This window comes from Bombyx mori, chromosome 11, assembly GCF_030269925.1.
Source record: "Bombyx mori chromosome 11, ASM3026992v2".
Classification (NCBI taxonomy): domain Eukaryota; kingdom Metazoa; phylum Arthropoda; class Insecta; order Lepidoptera; family Bombycidae; genus Bombyx; species Bombyx mori.
In genome coordinates this window covers 6,064,858-6,087,471 of record NC_085117.1, presented here as the reverse complement: position 1 = coordinate 6,087,471, position 22,614 = coordinate 6,064,858, and the positions used below count along the sequence as shown (strand labels likewise).

Below are 22,614 nucleotides of genomic sequence, written 5' to 3'. Positions count from 1 at the left end.
TTAATACCTAAGGTATTCTCTACCAGTCCACCAAAGGTAGAGCAAATAGTGGTAGGTGCAATGAAATGTAGCGTTAGCGTGAACTCCTGATTGCCGATGTCCATCAACAGTAGTTCCCACAAACGATTAGGTGTGTCGCAAGCTCCTCTGCTTTCGATAGCAATAAAGTAACATGGTCAAACTTTACATACCTACTGCGGTAAACATCCTTATAAGATTATACACACTAAGCATCTACAGAACCCGCAAATATAAAACTGTGTCTATGCTTCCAACGTATTTGCTGGTTCGTGTCTTTAAAAAGTTTACGGAGTCACTCGATACTCAGCGAAACAGTTTGGTTGTTTAGTAATCGGGAACTTCAGAAAGTGAAAACTGTTTATTTGTGTATCGGGATTACATCATGTAAATTCCGTGATGATCTTAGTGAATCTTAGCTGGTCATAGAGCGTATACGAAGGGGTACTCCTGTACCGAAGCAACCGTGCGTTATGGTTTCAAGCATAGTACAAGTGCTACGCAATAACAATGTATAAGCATTATTTTATAGTCACATATATGTAAATACTACCCGCATCTAGAATAAGTCCAATCAGCAATGAGGGTCGGAATCTGAGCGTCGTTTGTTAACGAATTGCTCAGTGTTTTTCTCTGTATAGGGACGATCTCATGCCATAAGGTGACAAAATGTGGTTACCCTTTTTTTCATTGTATTTTACACATTTTGTTGTTGTTACTAAGACATATTATGTAGACATAAGTATGGTAAGCTGTGGTATACGGTAAATGTCAACAAAGCGCTGAATTAGTTTCTGTAATTACTATCTTGACTGGTAAGGTAAGGCTTAATAGATATAAGTCCGCGTTGGCAGGTACCGCTATCTTTCCTATTTCTGCCGCAAAGCAGTCTAACGTACCGATTTAAGGGTGACACAGCCGTTATGCAGGGTTATATAGGTACAATGAAGGGTTCAACTTGACGTCTCAAAGTGAGTGACGGTATTCACATTTTGAGCGGCATCACAATAATCAGAAAATTGAATCTAGCTATTAACTATGTACAGTTTTTGAACATAAATCGATAATGCTCTTTGTCCAATGACACTCACTGACTCGAAACTCTGGGGAAAATAATTTTTCTACGCATGACTAAGAACAAGATTTCCATGTTATTTGTTTTACAATAATTCGGCATAGATCCGTCCAAAGATATGACGTCACACGCAGATGTCTGCCTCTGGTCTAGGAATAGAAGCCGCTACGCGCACCGCATCAACATCGTCATTAATTCAACAAGGGTAAACAAATAACGTTTTTAGGCGTTTATAAATAAAGCTGTTTTTCCCGTGAAGTACGTTTTTAATTTTTGTTGAACGCGAACTATGATAATGAGATAAATGTTTAAAAGTGATTAAGGAAAATACGTTTTCGCTGGTAGACAAGGCTGGTAGTAAAGACAGTATCAACTTTAAAGACTTTCTAATTGTCTCACAGCTTATAGGAAAAAATTGTTGCGTATCATTTCCCAATCTGTATATATATATATAAAAGAAAGTCGTGTTAGTTACACTATTTATAACTCAAGAACGGCTGAACTGATTTGGCTGAAAATTGGTGTGGAGGTAGCTTAGAACCAGGAGAAGGACATAGGATACTTTTTATCACGTTCCCATTGGGACGTCTCATAAACCGTGATATAACACCACGCAACTGATATGTACCTAATAACAAAACGCAACTGACAGCTAAACGTAATATATTCTATGGTTATTTATAGTAGAATTTTGAAGTTGACCAGTTGATGTGTTTGAAACAAACCGTGTTTTGATGACTTTGTTTATTTATTCACGCGTGTAGTTTCCCTACCTTTTACTTGAAACTGGTATAAAGCTAAAACTATTGCCATAAAGAAGAAAAAAAAACAAACCGTGTGGCGGAACAAAGTTCGCCGGGTCCACTAGTTAAATATAAATTAATCTTAAGCAATCAATCAAATGTAATCAAAACCTATAATTGTGGTGACATCTGCCATGAACTTTTGTCAGTTTGCCAATGATTTGTATTGATGATCACTTTGTTGGTGCAACTTAATAAACAAATAAAGACAAGATACAAGACGTGAGTGGCACGGCTCATTTTGTGTCGTGGAGTGAGATTTGATTTGCATCGGTACAACGGCGTACGTGCGTATTTTCGTTTGGAACCAGAAAACAAGTTTACTTCGAGTCTGATACAGGTAAGCTTGCAATATGACCTAGCAAAATAGGACCTGTATAACTCCATAATTTATAACCTTAATTATGTAGGAGAATAGGTGCTGTTACTGCTGATGAGGAAGTAACAGTAGTAGCAGCGCGAGGGAGCTTTTTATTAAGAGCTTTGTAATGTTTTCCGTGTCTGAAGCTTTGCGTCGCGTCAGTCGATGTCGGTCGTCCGAATCGAGCGGTCGTGTGCTCGACTCCGACTACTACGCGGAAGTTAATTTACTTTAGTTGTTCTAAACATTCAAAATCGGAAGACATTTTCAAGAGCCAATAGATTTCTGGTCTCAATCTAAATGAATATTAATTACTACGTACCCTGAAATAATAGTGATAAAGTTTAAATTAATTGTATATTTTTTGGATTAGAGCTATTTTGTTGTTCCTTACAATATTGTATTTGTTATGAGCATAATTTTAATCAGTGATCAGCACGAACTGATACCACAAGTGTGTAGCCTCTTGTTCACAAGCCACGACTTACGTTGTTATCTGACATTTTAAAAAAATACCACCTTTTTGTAATATTTTGTGGTGACAGTATCGTTTATATTAAATATCGATCGTCCTGCTCATTCCTACCGTAAAACGCTTTTAATTTGAAAGGTGGGATAGCCGTTATCACATAGTCATTATACCGGCCGCATAGCCGTTATACAATTGAGACTTGAATCCCAATATGTCCAAAAGATTTTTGAGCTTATCCCAGCGAGACTTAAAAAAAAAACAAATACACTCTACCGCACACACACATGCACACAAAATAGTCACTTATACATGACACTCACACACAATCTCACAAAGAATACGTGCAATTTTCAGAGGGGGTCGTCGCCCGAAGGTGTCCTACGGGCGTCCCTTTATTTCCGTTTCCGTTATAGTTAGGCGGGCGGGCCACTTCCGCTGGCGTATCGCTTCCTGTGCTATTCTGTATTATTGCGAATTCACAAACGTGATTGGTAAAGTTTTTTTTGTGACTAAACGGTAGAATAAAGTCGATTCTGGTACAAACATTGGCATTAAATCGTATAAGCAGTAGTCATCGACAGTAATAAACTGGGTAATATCTTGGTAATCACAATTAAACAAAGATACTTAATCTGACCTAGAATCGAATCGATATTACATCAACGAGGGGTTTTGTTTGCTCCCTGCGGAGATTAAACTGATTTGGACATTAAATCTTTTCTTTGGTCCAGTAGTGTAGTTATCCTTTCCGACTACTGTGAAACCCATTTGGGTATAACTAACCGGCCGGGATCATTTAAATAGAATCTTTAAGATGTTTGGTATAGAAGCGATATCCGCGTGCTACCTGTGCTCGTCTCGTATGTGATGTTCCCGGCGCATATACCAAACACAGTCTGTTTAGGTTTTAATAAAGCTCACATGACCTAACTAGGCCCGTATTGTAATTAATGTCACCAAAAGGCTGTACAAATAAAGCGCGCACGGTATCGATATTAAAAATCGTTATCGGACCGATAGCAGTGGTACTCCATCGATCACTCGACCTGCTAGCTAGTCGATATGTCTGTAATCATATGATTCTCGTTCAACTATGATGTTATTGGCTAATCACTCGCATGAGTAGATCAGTTCAGTCAACGGCTTTTCTTTCGCCCTCACGATTCACTTCAAGTAGCTATATGTGACAATGTTGTGATTTCTTGGTCCTCGGTAACCACATACCACCGGTGGGTACCGTAAACGTCTTTCTATGTGGAACAAAAAATGACCCTTTTTTATTGTGCTAGATGAATGAACGAGCTCACGATTAACCTACTTTTAAATGGTTATTGGAGCCTATAGACCTGACAATATGAATGCTGCTACGCATTTTGAGATATGTGGTCAAAGTCTTAATAAGGCTGAAAGTTATGTAGTGAATATTATGTCCAGTCTAGAACCTGCGAGTTTTTGATTTAGAGGCACTCGCGTATGCGTTCAGATTAACATGTAGCCTATGTTTATATGGAAATTGGGGCAAAGCTTTTGTTTGGTGCCCCGCCAGACATGGTCGGACGACGGCTCCCTTTGTCTGGTTCAGTGCATCCGAATGGAATCGATTTTATTAAGCCTTCGTAACGTTGATTGGATCTCGTTAAAAATTGAATAAATTGCACAAAAGTGTGTCTAACCAAAGCGATGTCAAAAGATTACCGTTTTTATTCCTACCTAAGCTGATAGCCTTGAGAGGCTATTTCAGCGTAACCTTAACTAGTAGGTGAGCTCACTGAGCTCAAACCTGACGACGTTGCTAACACGAACCCTAGCAAGAGCCGTGCTTCGCAGAATCTACCACCGGACGGGTTCGACGAGAACGATGACCGGAAAGATTACCGATTAACATTGGCTGCAACCATCCAGAGAACAGTCACACTGATATTTACAGAATAAATGTCCTTAAACTTAAGTTGAAGAAAAATATACCAAATCGTGGTTGGCAGTGTGATCACTTATTTTTACCTAACTCTAAGTACTGGTTGTGAGGAGCTATGCAAGCCCGGACGGGCACCGCCCACCTAACTTGTTGTTTCTGCTGCGAACCAACCATGCATTACGGTTTTGAAGGCTAGACTAGTTGTATGTAATTACTTCGATCTTCTGTAAGTGGACAGCAGCATTTATTTTATTAAAAAGACAAACCTGCTTAGATAATAAAAATCTATGTTTTGCTTCTACTTTGACCATTACAGTCACAATCTTAGTACAACTAATGATGGTCCCAAGAGATGTAATCACGAGCACTCGTTTATATTACATTCATTGCTCTACGTTTGATGTTGCTACACGAGGATTTTCCTTATCTTTATGGTAGATAATTATTTTGGACTAGTTTATGTTTTCCAAAGATGACGATTGCATACTGATTGTATATTTGATGTTATTAAAACTAATTGATGCACATTAAACTGTCGTAAGCTCCAATTTTCGTGTCGTGTGGTGTATGCTGAAATAAACGTATATGAGACGCGAACCCACGTCCTGTCTTTACTTACGTCCGGTCTCTGAATACTGTATAATAACTCGGGACACTTTGTTATGGTTCCTAATGACTAGACCAATGAAACTACATAAACTATAACTTTTATATAGCTCACTCAAAGTGTACAAGTTAAAACTGTCCTTGCTTTTGATCTGACCAAATTCGGCAAATCTTGTCCTATATTTTAGTTTGGTTTGGCTTGAAAGTTGAACGAGAGGCCAGTCTCCTTCGCAAGATTGACGTGGTTTCTAGTAGGTAGTCAGGACCGAAACCAGTCGTGATTAACTTAGAAAGTGATTTGGCGATATTACTATGGACGGACGATGAGGTGTCTGTATGTGGTCCGAGTCGCTCACCCATATCTCTGGGTAAATAGTTGGTCAGACAATGACCATGTAAAATTTTCTGACCTAATCCAGATGTCACCGACCACGGAAATAAAGCCAACCAATAATAACTTGAAGAATTTGGTGATTACGGAATATTCCAGTCTTCCATTCAGTGACGTCTAATTCTACGTAAAGCCTTAAATTATTCGGAGTGGAAACACTGATTACAAACACGCAACAATTCTCGGCTTTCAGTGGCTCGCCGTCAGTTCATTTGATTTGCCTTCACACTCCGTCTGCCGGTACAGAGCAGCGCAATCTGGTTAGACCGTAGATTCGTTTCTAGAAGCTTGTATTTTTTTTTTATTTCGCTATATTCGCAAAAGTGATTTTGATTATCGAATTTTTGGCACTCGATAGGTAGAATGAGTAAATAGTGATATTCACGGCATCGCATCTAAGGTTCTGGTAATCGTTTACTGTTAGACATTGCAGCGCATTCGTAGACACACGTGTTCCGCATCTCAAGAATCTTAGGTTCATATTCATATTTTTTTGTTTTAGTCACGTTCACTTTCATGTCGCGTCGCGACTGATGATAGAACGTGTCAAAGACAAGCTAATAATATTCATAAACCGAAAAATGATGTATGAAGCTAAAACATATACGGATTTCTGGAAATAATTAGATTTGGTTACGTGCCGCGTGAACTAAGCCGCTTGAGGGATGAGACGCACGTGCTAACTATATGTTTTTTGACAGGATTTAAAATAGGTACAATAGGATACGACTAGTAGGGAATATCGTGAGGCAGCTCGGGTTGATACCGCCCTACTGTCTGTGCTAATCGCAAAGCAATCATGCGTGGCGCTTTTACGGGTTGAGTTACTCTAATGTGGGTACATCGAAATTTCAAGCTCCTGTTTCCAAAATGAGAGATTTCGTTTTCGTCTTAACGGAGGCCTGGGAATATTCAGTGTGTATTCTACACCAGTTAACCTCGAGTGTTGGTTCCGCAAGGACGGAAGTCCTCGTGAACAGAGGCTCGACTCGATGACGTCACTAGGCGACTGCCATTGACGTCGATAGTCATTAGCCTAATAAACACTAATAGCATTAGTAGAACGATGTATCAAATTCGATTAGTTTAAGCGCCACCTCCGCAGTATTTATAGAACTAGAAAAATGTCCACAAATAAACGGTTTTCGCACGTATAATAAAGCCGTTGCCCTTCCAGTGGGCCACTTGACGCGATCGTACACCGTCTGTGACGTCAGACGTAACGTGCCCATTGTCGTAAGAATACACCATCACGGCTGCCGAGTGCCGACCGTCTGCGGCTGACCAGTCATAATCCGACTATTCTAACGAAGCCACGTGTAAGAAAACACTGGAAACTTAAATAGTTTATAAATTGAAAAATAATAATTCAATTTCAATTTCGAATCGATAGTAATTTGATTATGAGCGACACTAATTTGAATCCGTTAAAATTCTTCGTAGATTTTTCAACCATACAAATAAATATTTAAAATTTCGAAGTGAGCGTTTCTAAGTGAACAACGCAATGTCCGTTAGTGTTACGACACGGTGATATTGTTATGGTGCATCTGTGCTCAGTGGAGTGTAATGGTGGTGACTATGGGTATCATAATAGGAACGTGTGTGCCTGACGCTGAACAGGACGCGGTGGCTTACGGCGCGCAGACGAGGAGACCACCCAGAAGGATATTGTATGGTAAAACATATTATATATACATATTTATTTATACATAGACCACGTACCGGTAAGCGCAGCGTTGGGCGTCCCCCTGCCCTTTGGACCGATGACTTGCGGCGATATGCTGGGAAAGATTGGATGCGGAAGGCGGAGGATCGTGCATTGTGGCGGACCATGGGAGAGGCCTACATCCAGCAGTGGAGAGATACAGGCTGATGATGATACATATTTATTGCTTAAGTGGGGGGACGAGCTCACGACTCGAACTGGAAATCTACAACATAAATGCCGTCTCCCACCTTAAGACATGAGTTGTAAGGTCTCACTTTTAACAGTACAACAGCTGCCTTGTCCTTCAAAACGAAACGCGACTTTACGACAGAAATAGGTAGGGTGGTGGTACCTACCCGCGCGGACTCCCAAGACGTCCTACCACCAGTAAAAGTATATTACCCAAAACAATGGGCTGGTAATCTATTTAAATTAATTAAATTATTAGACTAAATAAAACAAGAGTTGTTTTCGATCGTACTAATTGATTACTGATTAATTTGATTGTCTGGAAGAGGTCGCTTTAAGCGATATGTTCGTCAAGTATGTTGGTAATATTATTTTTTATAGGTGTGATTACATTTGACTTAACTTTTAATTATATAAACCGGGGGAACAGGCATTGAGATAGAGATATAAACAGGCATTGCAAACCCTTTTAGGGCAATACATCTAAACATTAGATGAGTTGAAAACTCTCCCAATCGATAGCATTAAAACGATCTCCACAAACAGGAAGTAATTCATATAGACTTACCATTTGAGAATCCGTTCTGTTTTCGAGCTTAAAAATGCAACAATAAATAAACAATAAACTCGGAACAAAAGGTATAACGTTTATGAATTCAGTTCTCGTTCTTCAGTTTGCTATTCGAATACCGATAACGACTTCGTGTGGATGTAGTGCCGGCCCGCGGAGACATTCATAATTCTGTATTGTGTTTTTGTATTAACGATTCGTATACCGGCTGTGACGATTTCAATAACACTAGTGGTCCCGCAGTAGTCGAAATTCGACTATCATCATCATCATTATCATCAGCCTTTATCTGCCCACTGCTGGACATAGGCCTTCCCCAATGCTTTCCACATAATGCGGTCCTCCGCCTTCCGCATCCAACGACTTCCCGCCGTGCGCACTAGGTCGTCAGTCCACCTGGTTGGAGGACGTCCCACGCTCCTTGTACCCATCCGTGGCCACCATTCGAGGACTTCGACTATAATTAATTGAAATTATAAGTTTAAACATTATTATGGTTCTATTGTCAATTATCTGTATTATAATTCGATAATATAATCACAGTATTCGCCAAAACTGCACTATAGATCAACAATATTAATCTGTTTTCAATTCGACCACAGACTTTAAACAATAACAAAAGTTTCCCAATTGACAGTAAACAAAGAGTATGTTTTTATGATTTATGTTGTGTCAAATACATGGTAGTGTGTGTAATGTTTTCTTTATTGATTTAAAGTATCTTTTATGCATTATTTTAAAAAAAATATTAGCATTGTGCACTCCTTCTCTATATTCTCTATAAGTGTGGGAAATTTCATATTCCTCCGTCCGCGCAATTTTCGTAAAAAGGGATACAAAGTTTTTCCTTCACGTATTAATATATTGATGCCAATTAGATTTGTTGAGACATCGGATTCGAGTTGGTGTAGTTACCAAGTTATATTCGTTTCTTGTCACTAGTATGTATGTGTATGTTTGCTAGCTTGAGAGCATTGAATGTAAAACATTTGATGTGTTTTAATGTTGAAGTTAATGTTTTGGTAAGATACAAGTATCACTATACGAAGCCGAAAATTAACATATTGTGATGAATAATTCGTAAATGATTTGCTCTGTTTGTTCCGTTATTTGTTTGGTTTTTACGCCAAAACTAATCATAGCATAGCGGTCTTATAATGGGGTTATTTAACGCGATCTTCTTGTTTTTTTTTTTATGATTGAAAGATTACTGGTGGCCCGGAGGCCTTTCCAGCTTCACCAGGAGTCTTCATATCTCAAGGTACACGAGTACACAAGCTTCGAGTTAAATGATCGCCGCTGACGGACCTAAGGAAATTCCAAAGGTTCCATTATCTGTCACCTGACTACGGAGCTCTAGAAACAGTTTTATCGCAATATTTATTTGAATTGTTGAATTTGAACCGCTCTTACTTCAGATAATAATTAAAATTTAGACTTGTAGTCTAATGTGTCTCTGTTAATTGTCTTAAAATGTTAGATCGATGATAAATACCGGGGAATCCTTACTACTTGATTGTATATTAGCGCTGCGAATGGCGGCAATGTTTTATTACTAATAGTTATACTCGTAGTAGTACCAGATAACATAAATTAAATGTGTTCATCCTCTCCAAACATCTTTTGGTACGCCGACGAATACGTCAATGAACTTATTCGAAGTCGTAGGAATAGTCCAAGTATGTTCCCTCGTAAACGTAGCTGGCGATGAAGGCGCCTGCTGGAGTCCAGGACAGGGGCACCCTGGGTACATCGCAGGGTACGGCATGCACATGCAAGGCTGGACCATGGGCATCATGGGGGCGTAGTACGGCATTATCGATTTTAGTTTCTTTTTCTTGCAGGGAGCGAAGGTGGGGCATGGTGCTTTGGTGGTTGTCGTTGTCGTAGTGGTCGTCGTTGTGGTTGTGGTGGTCATGGTCACAGTGAGGGCTACCGGAATGTCTTCTTCGGAATCAGAGCACGGCGGGGGGGTGGGACACGCGGTGGTGGTATACTCAGATGCGCTATCTGGGAAATTACAATATGAAATATTATTAAATAATATTATTAACAGGATGACCGGTTCTGGAACCAAATTTTAGTGTGAGCTTGCAATGTCTTAGGTTGGTGGTGAATCGTATGCTTTATATAGCCTTTGGGGCTTAGACCTAGGTAGGGGTGATGTTTAAATGCTTTCTACTATCTTGAACTCTATCTTTAGCTCCTCAATGAACGGACTATGTTATGTTAATCAAATCTAATGTTAAAAATTACAGTTATACATAACACTTTCAATTGGTTTTTTTTTCAAATCATACGAACCGATTACTTAAATAATAATAATCACAGCAGCCCGTTACGTGTCATGATCGTTAAAAAGACCTCTCGAGTGAATAGTGTCATTCCGAGCTACTCAAGTATAAACCAGAAATACGAAGGTCGCTGTTGAGTCATTGCATTTGAGTATTTGAGAATGCAAGGGACTAATGTTTATAGACAGACGGTTACCCACGTGGTGGCAGACTTGAACCATGAATACGTTAGCCCAATACGAACCGATAGCGAGAAGTGGTGGTTACTGGTGGTAGGATCTCTTGTGAGTCCGCGCGGGTAGGTAACACCACCCTGCCTATTTCTGTCGTGAAGCAGTAATGCGTTTCGGTTTGAAGGGTGGGGCAGCCGTTGTAACTATACTGAGATCTTAGAACTTATATCTCAAGATGGGTGGCGCATTTACGTTGTAGATGTCTATGGACTCCAGTAACCACTAAACACCAGGTGGGCTGTGAGCTCGTCCAACCACCTAAGCAATAAAAATAAAAAAAGTTGTGATGTCACTATCTGGCAACAAAACTGCTGTTACAACCACGTCTGCGTGCGGTGTTGCATTGGACAAAAAAACTCGTTTTTTTTCGGGTTTTGCTCTCGAAAACCTTCTACTTTTACTGTCTGCGTGATGATATCATTAGCTTATTGAAATATTGAATAAGAGGTCATAATATCTGGCTTTGACTAGTGATGTTGAAAGTGCTATAAAATGGAAAACCAAAAAAGTTTTCCAATGTTTTTCTTTTTTTGTTTTTCCTTCATGCTACCTAAACTGATAGCCTTGAGAGGCTATGTCAGTGTAACCCGACAAGTAGATGAGCTCACGGGGCTAAAACCTGACAACTTTGATAACACTAAGCCTAGCAAGAGCAATGCTTCGCAGAGACTCTTTGTCATAAACATTCAAAGTATTCAAAATTCGGTAGGCAGCGGCTTGGCTCTGCTTGGTGGGGACAGTAAAAAAAAAGGTCTAAAATTACTCACAAGGCATCAGAGTAATGATTGGCGCATCGTGAGACCTCGGAACGGCGGGGCTTTGGTTTTTCTGTTCAAGTCGCTCCCGTCTCCTGTCTTTGCACTCCTGGCACATGGCGCAGTGAACTTCTAACAGGTTTTGATGCTCTTTGGCCTCCCGACAAGTCCTGCATGCGGTCCTGCAGTCTACTAACGCAGAGATTGACGGCAACATTATTATTGTCAAGAATATTGGTTTCATTACCTGAAAATAACTAAAACGATTTCATACTCATAAACGCAAACTACACTTTCACTTGAATCTTTTCATTAACAGAAATGACATTTTTAAGCTATTGCATAGATTTTATCGCGGGCTTTGAGCGCGGCGACTGAATCCGCCGAATTCCGTAACGAAAATAATCTGACACCCCCACTACGCCTACTATGTAGCTCGCGTTCAGCACATTCACACGTTGTGCTTGTGTAGTGTTTGTGAATAAGCGCGTGGCGTGACGTCACACTGCATGCGCATCATGAAAAGTCTGCCCATCTCTCTCTCGCGCGGATTAGCTTATGAGTGTGAAGGGGACAGTCAATGTTTTGCTTTTATTAATGTTTAATATAGCGTGGTCTTGTTTTATTATTGTTTTAATATTAAATTATCATTGTCTAATTATAATTGCATAAGTTGATAAAAATGCTATGCAATAGCTTACCGCGGCAGTTCCCGAGTGCCACAAGTTTTTGTTTTGTTTAGATGGGTGGACGAGCTCACCGCCCACCTGGTGTTAAGTGGTTACTGGAACCCATAGACATCTACAACGGAAATGCGCCACCCACCTTGAGATATAAGTTCTAAAGTCTCAAGTATAGTTACAACCTCTGCCCCACCCTTCAAACCGCAACGCATTACTGCTTCACAGCAGAAATAGGCAGGGTGGTGGTACCTACCCGGGCGGACTCACAAGAGGTCCTACCACCAGTACGAAAAATAAACAAGTTTTACCTTCTTTTTTTCTTTACAACTCCTGTGCGCTGTATTTTAATATATTTGTGGTTTTTTTTCCAAAGAAACGTCTTTGTAGGCAGCGAATTAAACATAAAACTAGTTTTTATTGCTCAAGTCATAAAAATACATGTTGTGTACTTATGAAGTGTGTTCACGTTTTGGAAATTATCCATATTGTAATACATTTCATACAAACACTGCAAAAACAAATAAATTTGACAATAAAAATGCAATGAGTTGTTTTATCGCTAATTCAGATTTTTTTTATTAACGTTAGTGGATCGGAGTAGCTCAGGGCACATCCTCGTTTAGCGGTGATTGGAGACGGTAGACAGGTAGATCACGTAAATCACACAACCTAACTAGAAATGTCCATATTGAGACTAAAGTTCCTATTGCGACTGTCCCACCCGTAAACCCAAATACATGACTACAGCGTGAAAGAAAGGGCTTCCCTACCACTTAAGTTAGGAATTATGAGAAATTATTTTTTTATTTTTTATTGCTTAAATAGGTGTACGAGCTCACAACCCACCTGGTGTTAAGTGGTTACTGGAGCCCATAGACATCTACAACGTAAATGCGCCGCCCACCTTGAGATATAAGTTCTAAGGTCTCAGTATAGTTACAACGGCTGCTCTGTCCTTCAAACCGAAACGCATTACTGCTTCACGGCAGAAAAGTAGGTACGGAAGGAAAATAAAGTATGGCCTACCGTATCCATTATGTACTAGCAGCTAAAGTCAACTGTTTTCGTCTACGTTGTCTTGACCATAAATCAAATCCATCAACTGAGATGAAATCGAAATAAATTGAATACGCAATTTCAAAAAGGGCACATCTCTGAAAATGTAAATTGTTCAGGAAATGAAAAAAACTGATAATTTACTAAAGCAGTATAAAATTTAGAATATTAACTTTTGAGATACATTTTAGTGTTAATTAGCAATTGAAAATTACTGGAATTATTATAAAATGGGTGTAGGTAAGCCTCAAAACGACATGTATATATGAAAAATCGTATTTGACAAAATATGCGACATGTGCCCTTTTCGAAATTGCATGTTCAATTAGACTTTGAAGTTATGTTTTTCATAGGCTCCTATTACCGCTTATCAAACAGTTAACCACCATTGAAACGAATACCATCACACCACATCGATCGACGCCCGACTTATGTTATTGATTACTTCAAAGCGTACGTCAAAGGTAATTGCATGTCAACAGTAGATCAACCTTTGGTCATATATTATTATATGTTTGTTAGGTTCACTCGTTTGTGAATAATTTTGATGTAGTTACTGGTGGTAGAACCTCTTGTGAGTCCGCACGGGTAGGTACCACCTCCCTGCCTATTTTCAGCCGTGAAGCAGTAATGCGTTTCGGTTTGAAGGGCTGGGCAGCCGTTGTATCTATACTGAGACCTTAGAACTTATATCTCAAGGTGCGTGGCGCATTTACGTTGTAAATGTCTATGGGCTCCAGTAACTACTTAACACCAGGTGGGCTGTGAGCTCGTCCAATCATCAAAGCAATAAAAAAAAAAATTACATTTTATTCGTCAAAATCCCGATAAACCGATCGGATTTATGTAGGAAAGTTGAGTAAATATACTCAAATACGTAAGTACACTGATAAATTGAACCCTTCTTTGATTTTGGCGTAGTCTAATGATCATTTGCTATCCTTATAAAACGGAGAGGTCTTTATAAAGCCCATGCTTGGTACGCTTATTCGAATGTAAATTAAGTTGTTTCAAAGACATTTGGGTGTGCGATTGCTAGCGCAGATTTGTTGATACAGAACTCATTGTGTAGTGCAACACTTTCACAGAGTAAGGAATATTCGGTTTTATAGCAGACACACATACACATTTCATCTTATGGCTATTATGTTCCTTCAATTTGTTCAATTTTGAGTCGGTTGGGCCTAAACATGATTTTTTAATCCTTATTTAAGTAACAGTTACCATTAAATAAAGTCTAATTAACCCGATTGTAAAGAAAAAAAAAAAAAAAGTGTGTGTGTCCGCTCCGACGCACGACTGGAGTTTACTGGATATAAAAAAAGTGTGTGTGTCCGCTCCGACGCACGACTGGAGTTTACTGGATATAAAAAATTAAACGAAACAATACGAGAAATAGTTCTATATTACGACAACACGATACACTACAGATTATTAACAAATTAACGAGACACAAAACAAACGACTAACAAATATATGAAAATACAATAATGAGAGAAACGCGCGATCAGTACGAGGCTTTGTGGCGGACTGCCGGCGCAGCAGCCCGGCGTCACCTGCGATAACGCGGCCGCGCGTTGGCTCCTGATTGGCGCGCGCACGCATCACGCAATCAGGAGCCAATCAGGCGCATAACGCATTTCGTGTGACATGCTAGTACGATTTTGGTCCCCATAATTTTCATACCCCGGGCCTATATATGTAAATCGATTCTAAAGGAGTAAACTCCAAAAATTAAACGAAACAATACGAGAAATAGTTCTATATTACGACAACACGATACACTACAGATTATTAACAAATTAACGAGACACAAAACAAACGACTAACAAATATATGAAAATACAATAATGAGAGAAACGCGCGATCAGTACGAGGCTTTGTGGCGGACTGCCGGCGCAGCAGCCCGGCGTCACCTGCGATAACGCGGCCGCGCGTTGGCTCCTGATTGGCGCGCGCACGCATCACGCAATCAGGAGCCAATCAGGCGCATAACGCATTTCGTGTGACATGCTAGTACGATTTTGGTCCCCATAATTTTCATACCCCGGGCCTATATATGTAAATCGATTCTTAAGGAGTAAACTCCAAAAATTGGTTCCCTTTGTAGAGTGTGAACTGGATGCATTAAGTTTTTTAATTGTTAATGTTTAGTTTTTAAACAATAAATAACTTTGATTTGATATTTGGAAAATCAGCTTACGAAGAATCCGTGGTCGGTACACTAGGCTGGGTTAGTCATGTGACCGTGCTGTGGGTTAATTCTGGGATAGGTAGAGATTCGACTCTGCATCTATAGTTTAGTGATGTTTCTTCCATTTAAACCTACCAGATAGAACGTTTTAAAAACATCATGAAACTGGTCTAAACAAGTATAATAATGTCAATAAAACAACAAGAATGCTTAATTATTGTTAAAGCTGCAGTTGTATTTGAAGCTTGATCTTTTAAAACAGGATTTTCTTGACTGAAAATAATGCCACAATTCATCATTACGAGCGTAGTTGTGGCAGTAATAGATTGGACGGCAGTGAGGAGTGCAGATACAGCTCTGATTACCCATTTGCTAGACTGTACGATCGCTTAGAAGAAAATACTCCGCTAATTTTGATGTAATTTTGGTGTTGATCTTTCTGGATCAGACTTAGAAAGTACGATTGTGTTTGTTTGATCTTGTTGCACTGATGCCGGGGCGGTAGCCAGAGATATGGGTAACAATAAAAAACTTTCACAAGCAAGGCCGAGTAACCAATGTAAGATGAGCTTCCATTTCAAGCACATTCATGTAATTTATTCCAAAAACTCGCGTGGAATCGCGAATCGTAATTTATAAAAGTGATTTATTCGTGTTTACGTTGATCTGTATGCATGAGAATGTATGTTTCTTAAGGTCTGCCGCTTTGTTCGTTCTATAAGAAGTCCTAGTAGAATTGCGTTGTTTATTAGTTTTTCTATTTATGTAAAAATGAATTGCTGTTCGATAGTCTCGCTAAAACTCGAGAACGGCTGGACCTATTTAGCTAATTTTGGTCTTGAATTATTTGTGGAAGTCCACAGAATGTTTAGAAGGTAGATAAATATGAAAATGCTCGGAATTAAATAAATATAACAATTTTGTTTTTCCCTTGACGTGTCCCCCGTCGGACGGATTCTATTCGTTTGTTTTAAATTTATTTTATACAAAAGCTTAGGTATTTTCTTTATCGATTGAGTTACTACCAAGTCTGCCGGGTCAGCTAGTTGGTAACATAAAAGTTAACGAGAAAACCTCATACCTCTTTTCATGATATGCACTAAGAAGTTATGTTTTTTTTTGCACTTTTAAATATTAACAGAAGCGACGCGGGCGCGACCTTGACTAGCACACGTATTCGTTTTTTACATCGGACACTCAAAGTAACGCTTCATTACTGACTTCAGCGCAGGTGATGTGGAAGCGTCAGTTGTTGACGTTTACGTGTCGATGTGTGGTGCAAGACGTTACAGAAAAATATACTGCGCATCTTTCTTGGGATAATGTTTGAAGAAAAAAATAAATTCGAGCGAAAATTATAACATCGAGATGTGGCGCATCTGTTCGCGGGATGTTCACGCCACGAAACCCGGAAACTTTGTTGTATAAATTTACATACACAAGACCGACATGGAACGGTTCCTTGTCTCGCAACTGATGTGTGCTTTTGTTTGTTAAACTCCCTCAGGATCTACTGGTATTATTGTGATTCTGTAGTATCGATCTTGTACTGGTGATAGGACCTCTTGTGAGTCCGCGCGGGTAGGTACCACCGCCCAGCCTATTTCTGCCGTAAAGCAGTAATGCGTTTCGTTTTGAAGGGTGGGGCAGCCGTTGTAACTATACTTGAAACCGTAAATGCCATCGCCTTTGTCAAGCATGAGGTCATAGTCTAAGGTGCTTTTAGGTACCACAAGCACCGGTCATCGTCCTCGTCGAACCCGTCGCTTGCGACGAAGGGCTCGACGAGAGAATTAATCCACAGACACAGCCCAGTGAGTTTCTCGCCGGATCTTCTCAGTGGGTCGCGTTTCCGATCCGGCGGTAGATTCTGCGAAGCACTGCTCTTGCTAGGGCCAGTGTTAGCAATACTCCGGTTTGAGCCCGTGAGCTCACCTACACGTTAGGGCGAAGCTGAAATAGCTTCTCAAGGCTATCATCAGCATAGGTAGGCAAAAAAAAAGTCTAAATAAAGACTAACCTTCGTACCTGAAAGTATGATGGTTCAGTTACAGAAACAGTCAGGACGGCGGTCTCATGCCAGTACTAAGCTTGTTTTGTCTTTATTCCAGGTATAAAATGTCCGGTGTGCAGCAAGTTCGTTTTACCGGACGACATAGAGTGCCATCTCGTAATGTGCCTGACGAGGCCACGTCTATCTTATAATGGTGAGTTTTATTTACATACGATATACGACAGCTTTAACGCAGTAAGCCCCTAAATGTATATTCGAGCATTGGATCTGGTGTCGTTTATTATTCAGGTCTTGTGGAGACTGACGTTGACTTCGTGTATTTCAGACGTTTGGGCCACAATTATTACTGGTGCCATAAGTTTTTTTTTATTGCCCGTGTAGGCAGACGAGCATACGGCCCACCTGATGGTGAGTGGTTACCGTCGCCCATGGACTTCAGCAATTTCAGGGGCAGAGGGGTATTAATATATATTCCTGAATGATCCGCGGTGCACGGGAGTCCAGCTTCTCTCGATTGGAACTTTTCCTAGTTTCTGGCTACGTGTTAGTTCAGATTTTATGGTCTCAATTTTCACTTATTAAAGTTTGGGATCGAAGACAAATCAGCTTTTCTTAGACTTGCCCGAACGCTATGATTCAGTCTTGCAGCGTGGTCTCCGCCTTGACTCTTGGATTTGTACACATGTGTTAGTGATGGGAGTGAGTGGGAGACCCGGAAACCTCTGTCAAAATGGCGAATGAAGACTATTTATTTATAATCTATTATTTGCGTTTATTTCTCTGGCGTCTATTTATTTAGGTTATAATTTCCGACGTTTGGAATATTATGATTGTGGTAGTAATCATTGGTGGATTGAAATTTTAAATTGAATAATAACATTATTTACTGCATATATTATAGTTTTTTTTTAATTACCCAATAGACTTGCATATATATTATAACAATGCGAATTGTTCAAACATTCTTATAAATTGTTTCTTTTTTTAGACAAAAATTTTGATTGTGCCGCTCTGCTAAAAAATTGATTCGGTAATTAGCACACTCGTTTTTTGACTACCCACGTTCGCTATGCCTCACGGAAATAGCAGAAAACAAATATAACAAGTCATATATTATAAGTAATGTGTTTTATGTTTTCAGAGGATGTTCTGAGCGACTCGAAAGGCGAATGTGTAATATGCCTCGAGGAGCTGTCCGCGGGCGACACTATCGCCCGTCTGCCGTGCCTCTGCATCTATCATAAAGGGTACGTTTCCTATTGTTAAAACTCAATTTAAATTTGAATGTATGAAAGGAATTGATGTAGAAGTAACTTCGTGGTAGCTCAGATAATGCTGATGCATGTGAACCACGTCGATTAATTCACTAGTAATCAAACATTCTGTATACTAGCGGCAAACGTAGGGGCGCTGTTCCAACTCCATACAAATTTGAGTTAACTTTTACGCTATCGAGAACGTTAAAAAACTCGCACTAAGCACACTGTTCAAAAGCAGCTCTACAGGTGGCAGTCTCAATTGTGTAGCAATTTCGCCGCTAAGATCGGAACGTGGGATTACTTCGGGGCAGAAGTAGACAAGACGGTGGTACTAACCCGTGTATCTAAAAACTATTCAATTTATTGTGCTTATTTGATTCAGTCCCCTGTACCCATACAAAATTATCAATAATTGAAAATGTAAAATGAAAAAAGGACAAGATCCTTTTTATTGCTTATACAGTTGGATTAGCTTATCGTCCACTTGATGTTAGTGCTTAAGCTTAAGACAATAGCAAGGTAAATTCCGCCACCCACTTTAAGACATGAGTTCTTAGAATATCAGTTTTAACAGTACAACGGCTTCAAACCGAAACGCATAACTGCTTCGCGGCACCAATATTAAAATTTGAGCTGTTATTTTGATTAAATAACTTAGAGGTATGATAGTTTTTTTACTAGCCGTGTAGGTATATAGTTCTTGACACTTCCACAGTGTGTGTAGACTGTCGTCCTCACGCTGAGTCAGGCTAATGGCGTTAAGGAAGCAACTCGTTTCGATTAGTAATTTTTTTTTTTATTGCTTAGATGGGTGGACGAGCTCACAGCCCACTTGGTGTTAAGTGGTTACTGGAGCCCATAGACATCCACAACGTAAATGCGCCACCCACCTTGAGATATAAGTTCTAAGGTCTCAAGTATAGTTACAACGGCTGCCCCACCCTTCAAACCGAAACGCATTACTGCTTCACGGCAGAAATAGGCAGGGTGGTGGTACCCACCCGCGCGGACTCACAAGAGGTCCTACCACCAGTAATATGTCGTTCTCTCTTGATTCCAGGTGCATAGATCAATGGTTCGAAGTGAACAGGTCGTGTCCGGAGCACCCCGGCGACTAGTGCGCCGTCTAGTGCGCTCAAACAGACTGTGACGCCAGAGGGCATTGTAAATATTAATAAAAAAAACAAAAGAAAACTTATGCTAGTGAGACGTTTACCATTTAATGAATTTAAACAATAACAAAATAATATTAATAATAATGATAATAATAAAAATTATTAACAAAGACAATTATAGGAAACAAAAATTAATATTAAAAAAAATGAAAAAAAAAGTTGGGAAATTCTCGGTGGATTATTTATAATTTAGTAATATTGTCGTTTTAGTTGAGTAACTCGTGCACTCCGTGCCGTGCGTGTGGTAGTGACGTCACCGGGTCGCGCGAAACGACCCGCTTCGGTTTACATATCTCTGCCTGTAAGCTTATCGTTTATATATTGTATGATTTCATCTTTTTCATCTTCATAAATAAAACTTTATTTGTTTCTAAATTTTACAACGATTGTTTTATTTCGTACCCTTACGAACGTGGCTCGGAGAATATGCAACCGTACTACAATTGAATTCGTTCCCGAATGTTCTCCGTGCGGTGAGCAGACGACAATACGTCGGTCGCGGCCGCTCGTGTGTTGTACCTCTGTTGTTACTCTGATTGTAGTGCTGTTCACGTTTATTTACCTTGGACTATGAAAAATATGGACGTGTACATTCTAGAATATCAAGTAAAATTAATTAAGTAAAATCTGTCCCTTAAGGCCCTTGAGAATTTGTTTAATTCCGTCATACTCGATGAGAATGTGCCCCTCTGACATGGGCCAGAAGTGTGGTGGTACTGTTTGTTCTTCTCAGACCCATCTCATTCCTGAATCGTGTCTATAATGTGGTCTCGAGTGTTATAGGACGACCATTAATTACGTGAGATGTTCTAGGGTTTTTTTTGTTTTATTTTTATTGCATTGGTGAGTGGACGAGCTCACGACTTACTTGGTGTTAAGGGGTTACCGGAGCCCATAAACATTTTCAATGTAAATGCCGCCACTCACCTTTAGATATGAATATGAGTTCTAAGGTCTCAGTATAATTACAACGGTTGCCCCACCCTTCTCCCCAAAACACATTAGTGTTTCACGGCAGAAATAGGTAGGGTGGTGGTGCTTGCCTGTGCGGACTCACAAGAGGTCCTACCACTATTAATGAATGAGTAATGGTGGGGAGGGGGATCAAGTTAAATCTTTCCAAAACTTACTTAGGAGGGAAGGGGCGGTTCTTAAATAACAAATATTACGTGAGTAATTCGCAAAAAGTCGCAGAAATTCGACATGCCGCACATCATGCACGTACTGTGCAAACGCGCAAATTGTGACCCTCGCGGTTTGTCACACGACGACATGAGCTTCTGTGCGCAAGCGATAACTGCTGGGAGCGGCTAATTTTAGAGCGAAGTTTAAGGAACAGAAGATTTTATTGAAAATCACTTGGATGTACTCCATGAGCTGAATAAGAATAAATCTTTTCAAAACTTTTGTTTAATATTTATTATTTAATTTTATAATTGTGATTTTAAATTACGGTAATATTCACAAATACTGGTCTTTGCTATTCTTCAATAAAAGTAATAGAATAAATTATGTTTTGGTCTTTTTTTCTTAATAATCTAATGTTTACAGTTAAAACCATAAATTTTGGAGAATTGTGTGCGATTAGGGGAAAGAGGACGTAGTTGAGAAAAATCTTACGAAATCGCACGAAGGGAGGGGGCGAAATTTTTTCGAAAATGTCTCACGTTAATTAATGGATGTCCCCTTATTACGAACCGTCTCGCGCGCAGGTTTGATGATTTCCAGCCACTGGTATCATAGACAGCGTTCATACGCTGCGGCAGGTTTTACAAAAATCCGAGGAATATAACCTGCCGCTATGCTTAGCATTTGTGAACTACGAGAAAGCCTTTGATTCGATTGAGATCTGGACCATGATGCAGTCTCTCCAACGATGTCAAACTGATTGCCGGTACATCGAAGTGTTTGTATGATAACAATCCATATTATCTAGAATCACTGCGTTCATTCACAGTGCATTTCCAGAGATCTTTTTGCAACGCATCATCCGGTTTTAGAATGAGCTCCCCTCTACGGTGTTTCCCGAGCGCCATGACATGTCCTTCTTCAAACGAGGCTTATGGAGAGTACTTAATGGTGGCTTGGCTTTTCCCCTGGCATTGCTGAAGTCCATGGGCGACGGTAACCACTCACCAGCAGGTGGGCCGTATGTTCGCCTGTCTACAAGGCCAATAAAAAAAATCCAACTCAGATGGCTAGCGTTTAGAAAGCTACGTAGAATCTTCACATCACAAATGTCACAGTGTCTCAAGACGAAAGTCTTCGATCAGTGTGTCGCCAGTGATGACAAATGCCACTGAGACGCGGTCGCTCACAATGAGCTTTATCAGAGGGCTCGAGGTCACTCAAACAGCAATTTTACTGGTGGTAGGACCTCTTGTGGGTCCGCATGGGTAGTTACCACCACCCCGCCTATTTCTGCCGTGAAGCAGTAATGCATTTCGGTTTGAAGGACGGGGCAGCCGTTGTAACTATACTGAGACCTTAGAACTTATATCTCAAGGTGGGTGGCGCAACTTATATCAAGGTGGGTGGCGCAACTTATATCTCAAGGTGGGTGGTCGGTCCCGAAATCTGCCCGTGTAAAATTGGTATTTCCAGTCTTAGGTTAAACTCCATGAGCTAGTTCCACCAGCCCGGTGCAACCAGAATAGCTTCTCCAGGATACTGGCAGGACGTACACACAAAAAGGAAACCCAAATGAATTATTGTTTTATCCTGGACTACAAGGTCTGAGCGACACAAGTTTGTTGGATCACCGCGCGCGCGCTCAGCCGTACAATGATAACTTAAGCTTGTGATTTTAATTTTATCTAATTCTCCCGCAGCCGTACAT

At 40.1% G+C, this 22,614-nt stretch overlaps 2 protein-coding genes across 3 annotated transcripts in view; one reads left to right on the top strand and one right to left on the bottom strand.

Moving 5' to 3' along the window:
* LOC101746515 (E3 ubiquitin-protein ligase znrf2) overlaps nt 1–20,155 on the top strand; it is a 107,860-nt gene extending 87,705 nt beyond the window's left edge. Inside the window, exons 2-4 of one of the 2 annotated variants that reach the window (XR_009974233.1) lie at nt 17,439–17,534; nt 18,483–19,314; nt 19,497–20,155. Coding sequence is in view for 1 of the 2 variants with exons in the window: in XM_004924125.5 (XP_004924182.1) it covers nt 17,439–17,534; nt 18,483–18,588; nt 19,661–19,718 (260 nt within the window). In the remaining variant the exon portion in view is untranslated. The remainder of the gene's footprint in view (nt 1–17,438; nt 17,535–18,482; nt 19,315–19,496) is intronic. The other variant, XM_004924125.5, reaches the window with a different exon arrangement.
* Nucleotides 8,593–11,936, bottom strand: LOC134199658 (uncharacterized). The gene is made up of 2 exons (XM_062671064.1): nt 11,407–11,936; nt 8,593–10,122 (listed from the first exon to the last, which is right to left on the bottom strand). The coding sequence occupies exons 1-2, from the start codon at nt 11,636–11,638 to the stop codon at nt 9,716–9,718; spliced, it is 639 nt and encodes a 212-aa protein (XP_062527048.1). The 5' UTR covers nt 11,639–11,936; the 3' UTR covers nt 8,593–9,715.
* Nucleotides 20,156–22,614: the final 2,459 nt, after the last annotated feature.

Excerpts from the sequence above, each read along its gene's own strand:
- LOC134199658 (XM_062671064.1), bottom strand. The coding sequence starts at position 11,638 with ATGAAACCAATATTCTTGACAATAATAATGTTGCCGTCAATCTCTGCG. Across the intron at positions 10,123-11,406 it reads AATCATTACTCTGATGCCTT|ATAGCGCATCTGAGTATACC; the intron begins GTGAGTAATTTT and ends GTAATTTCCCAG.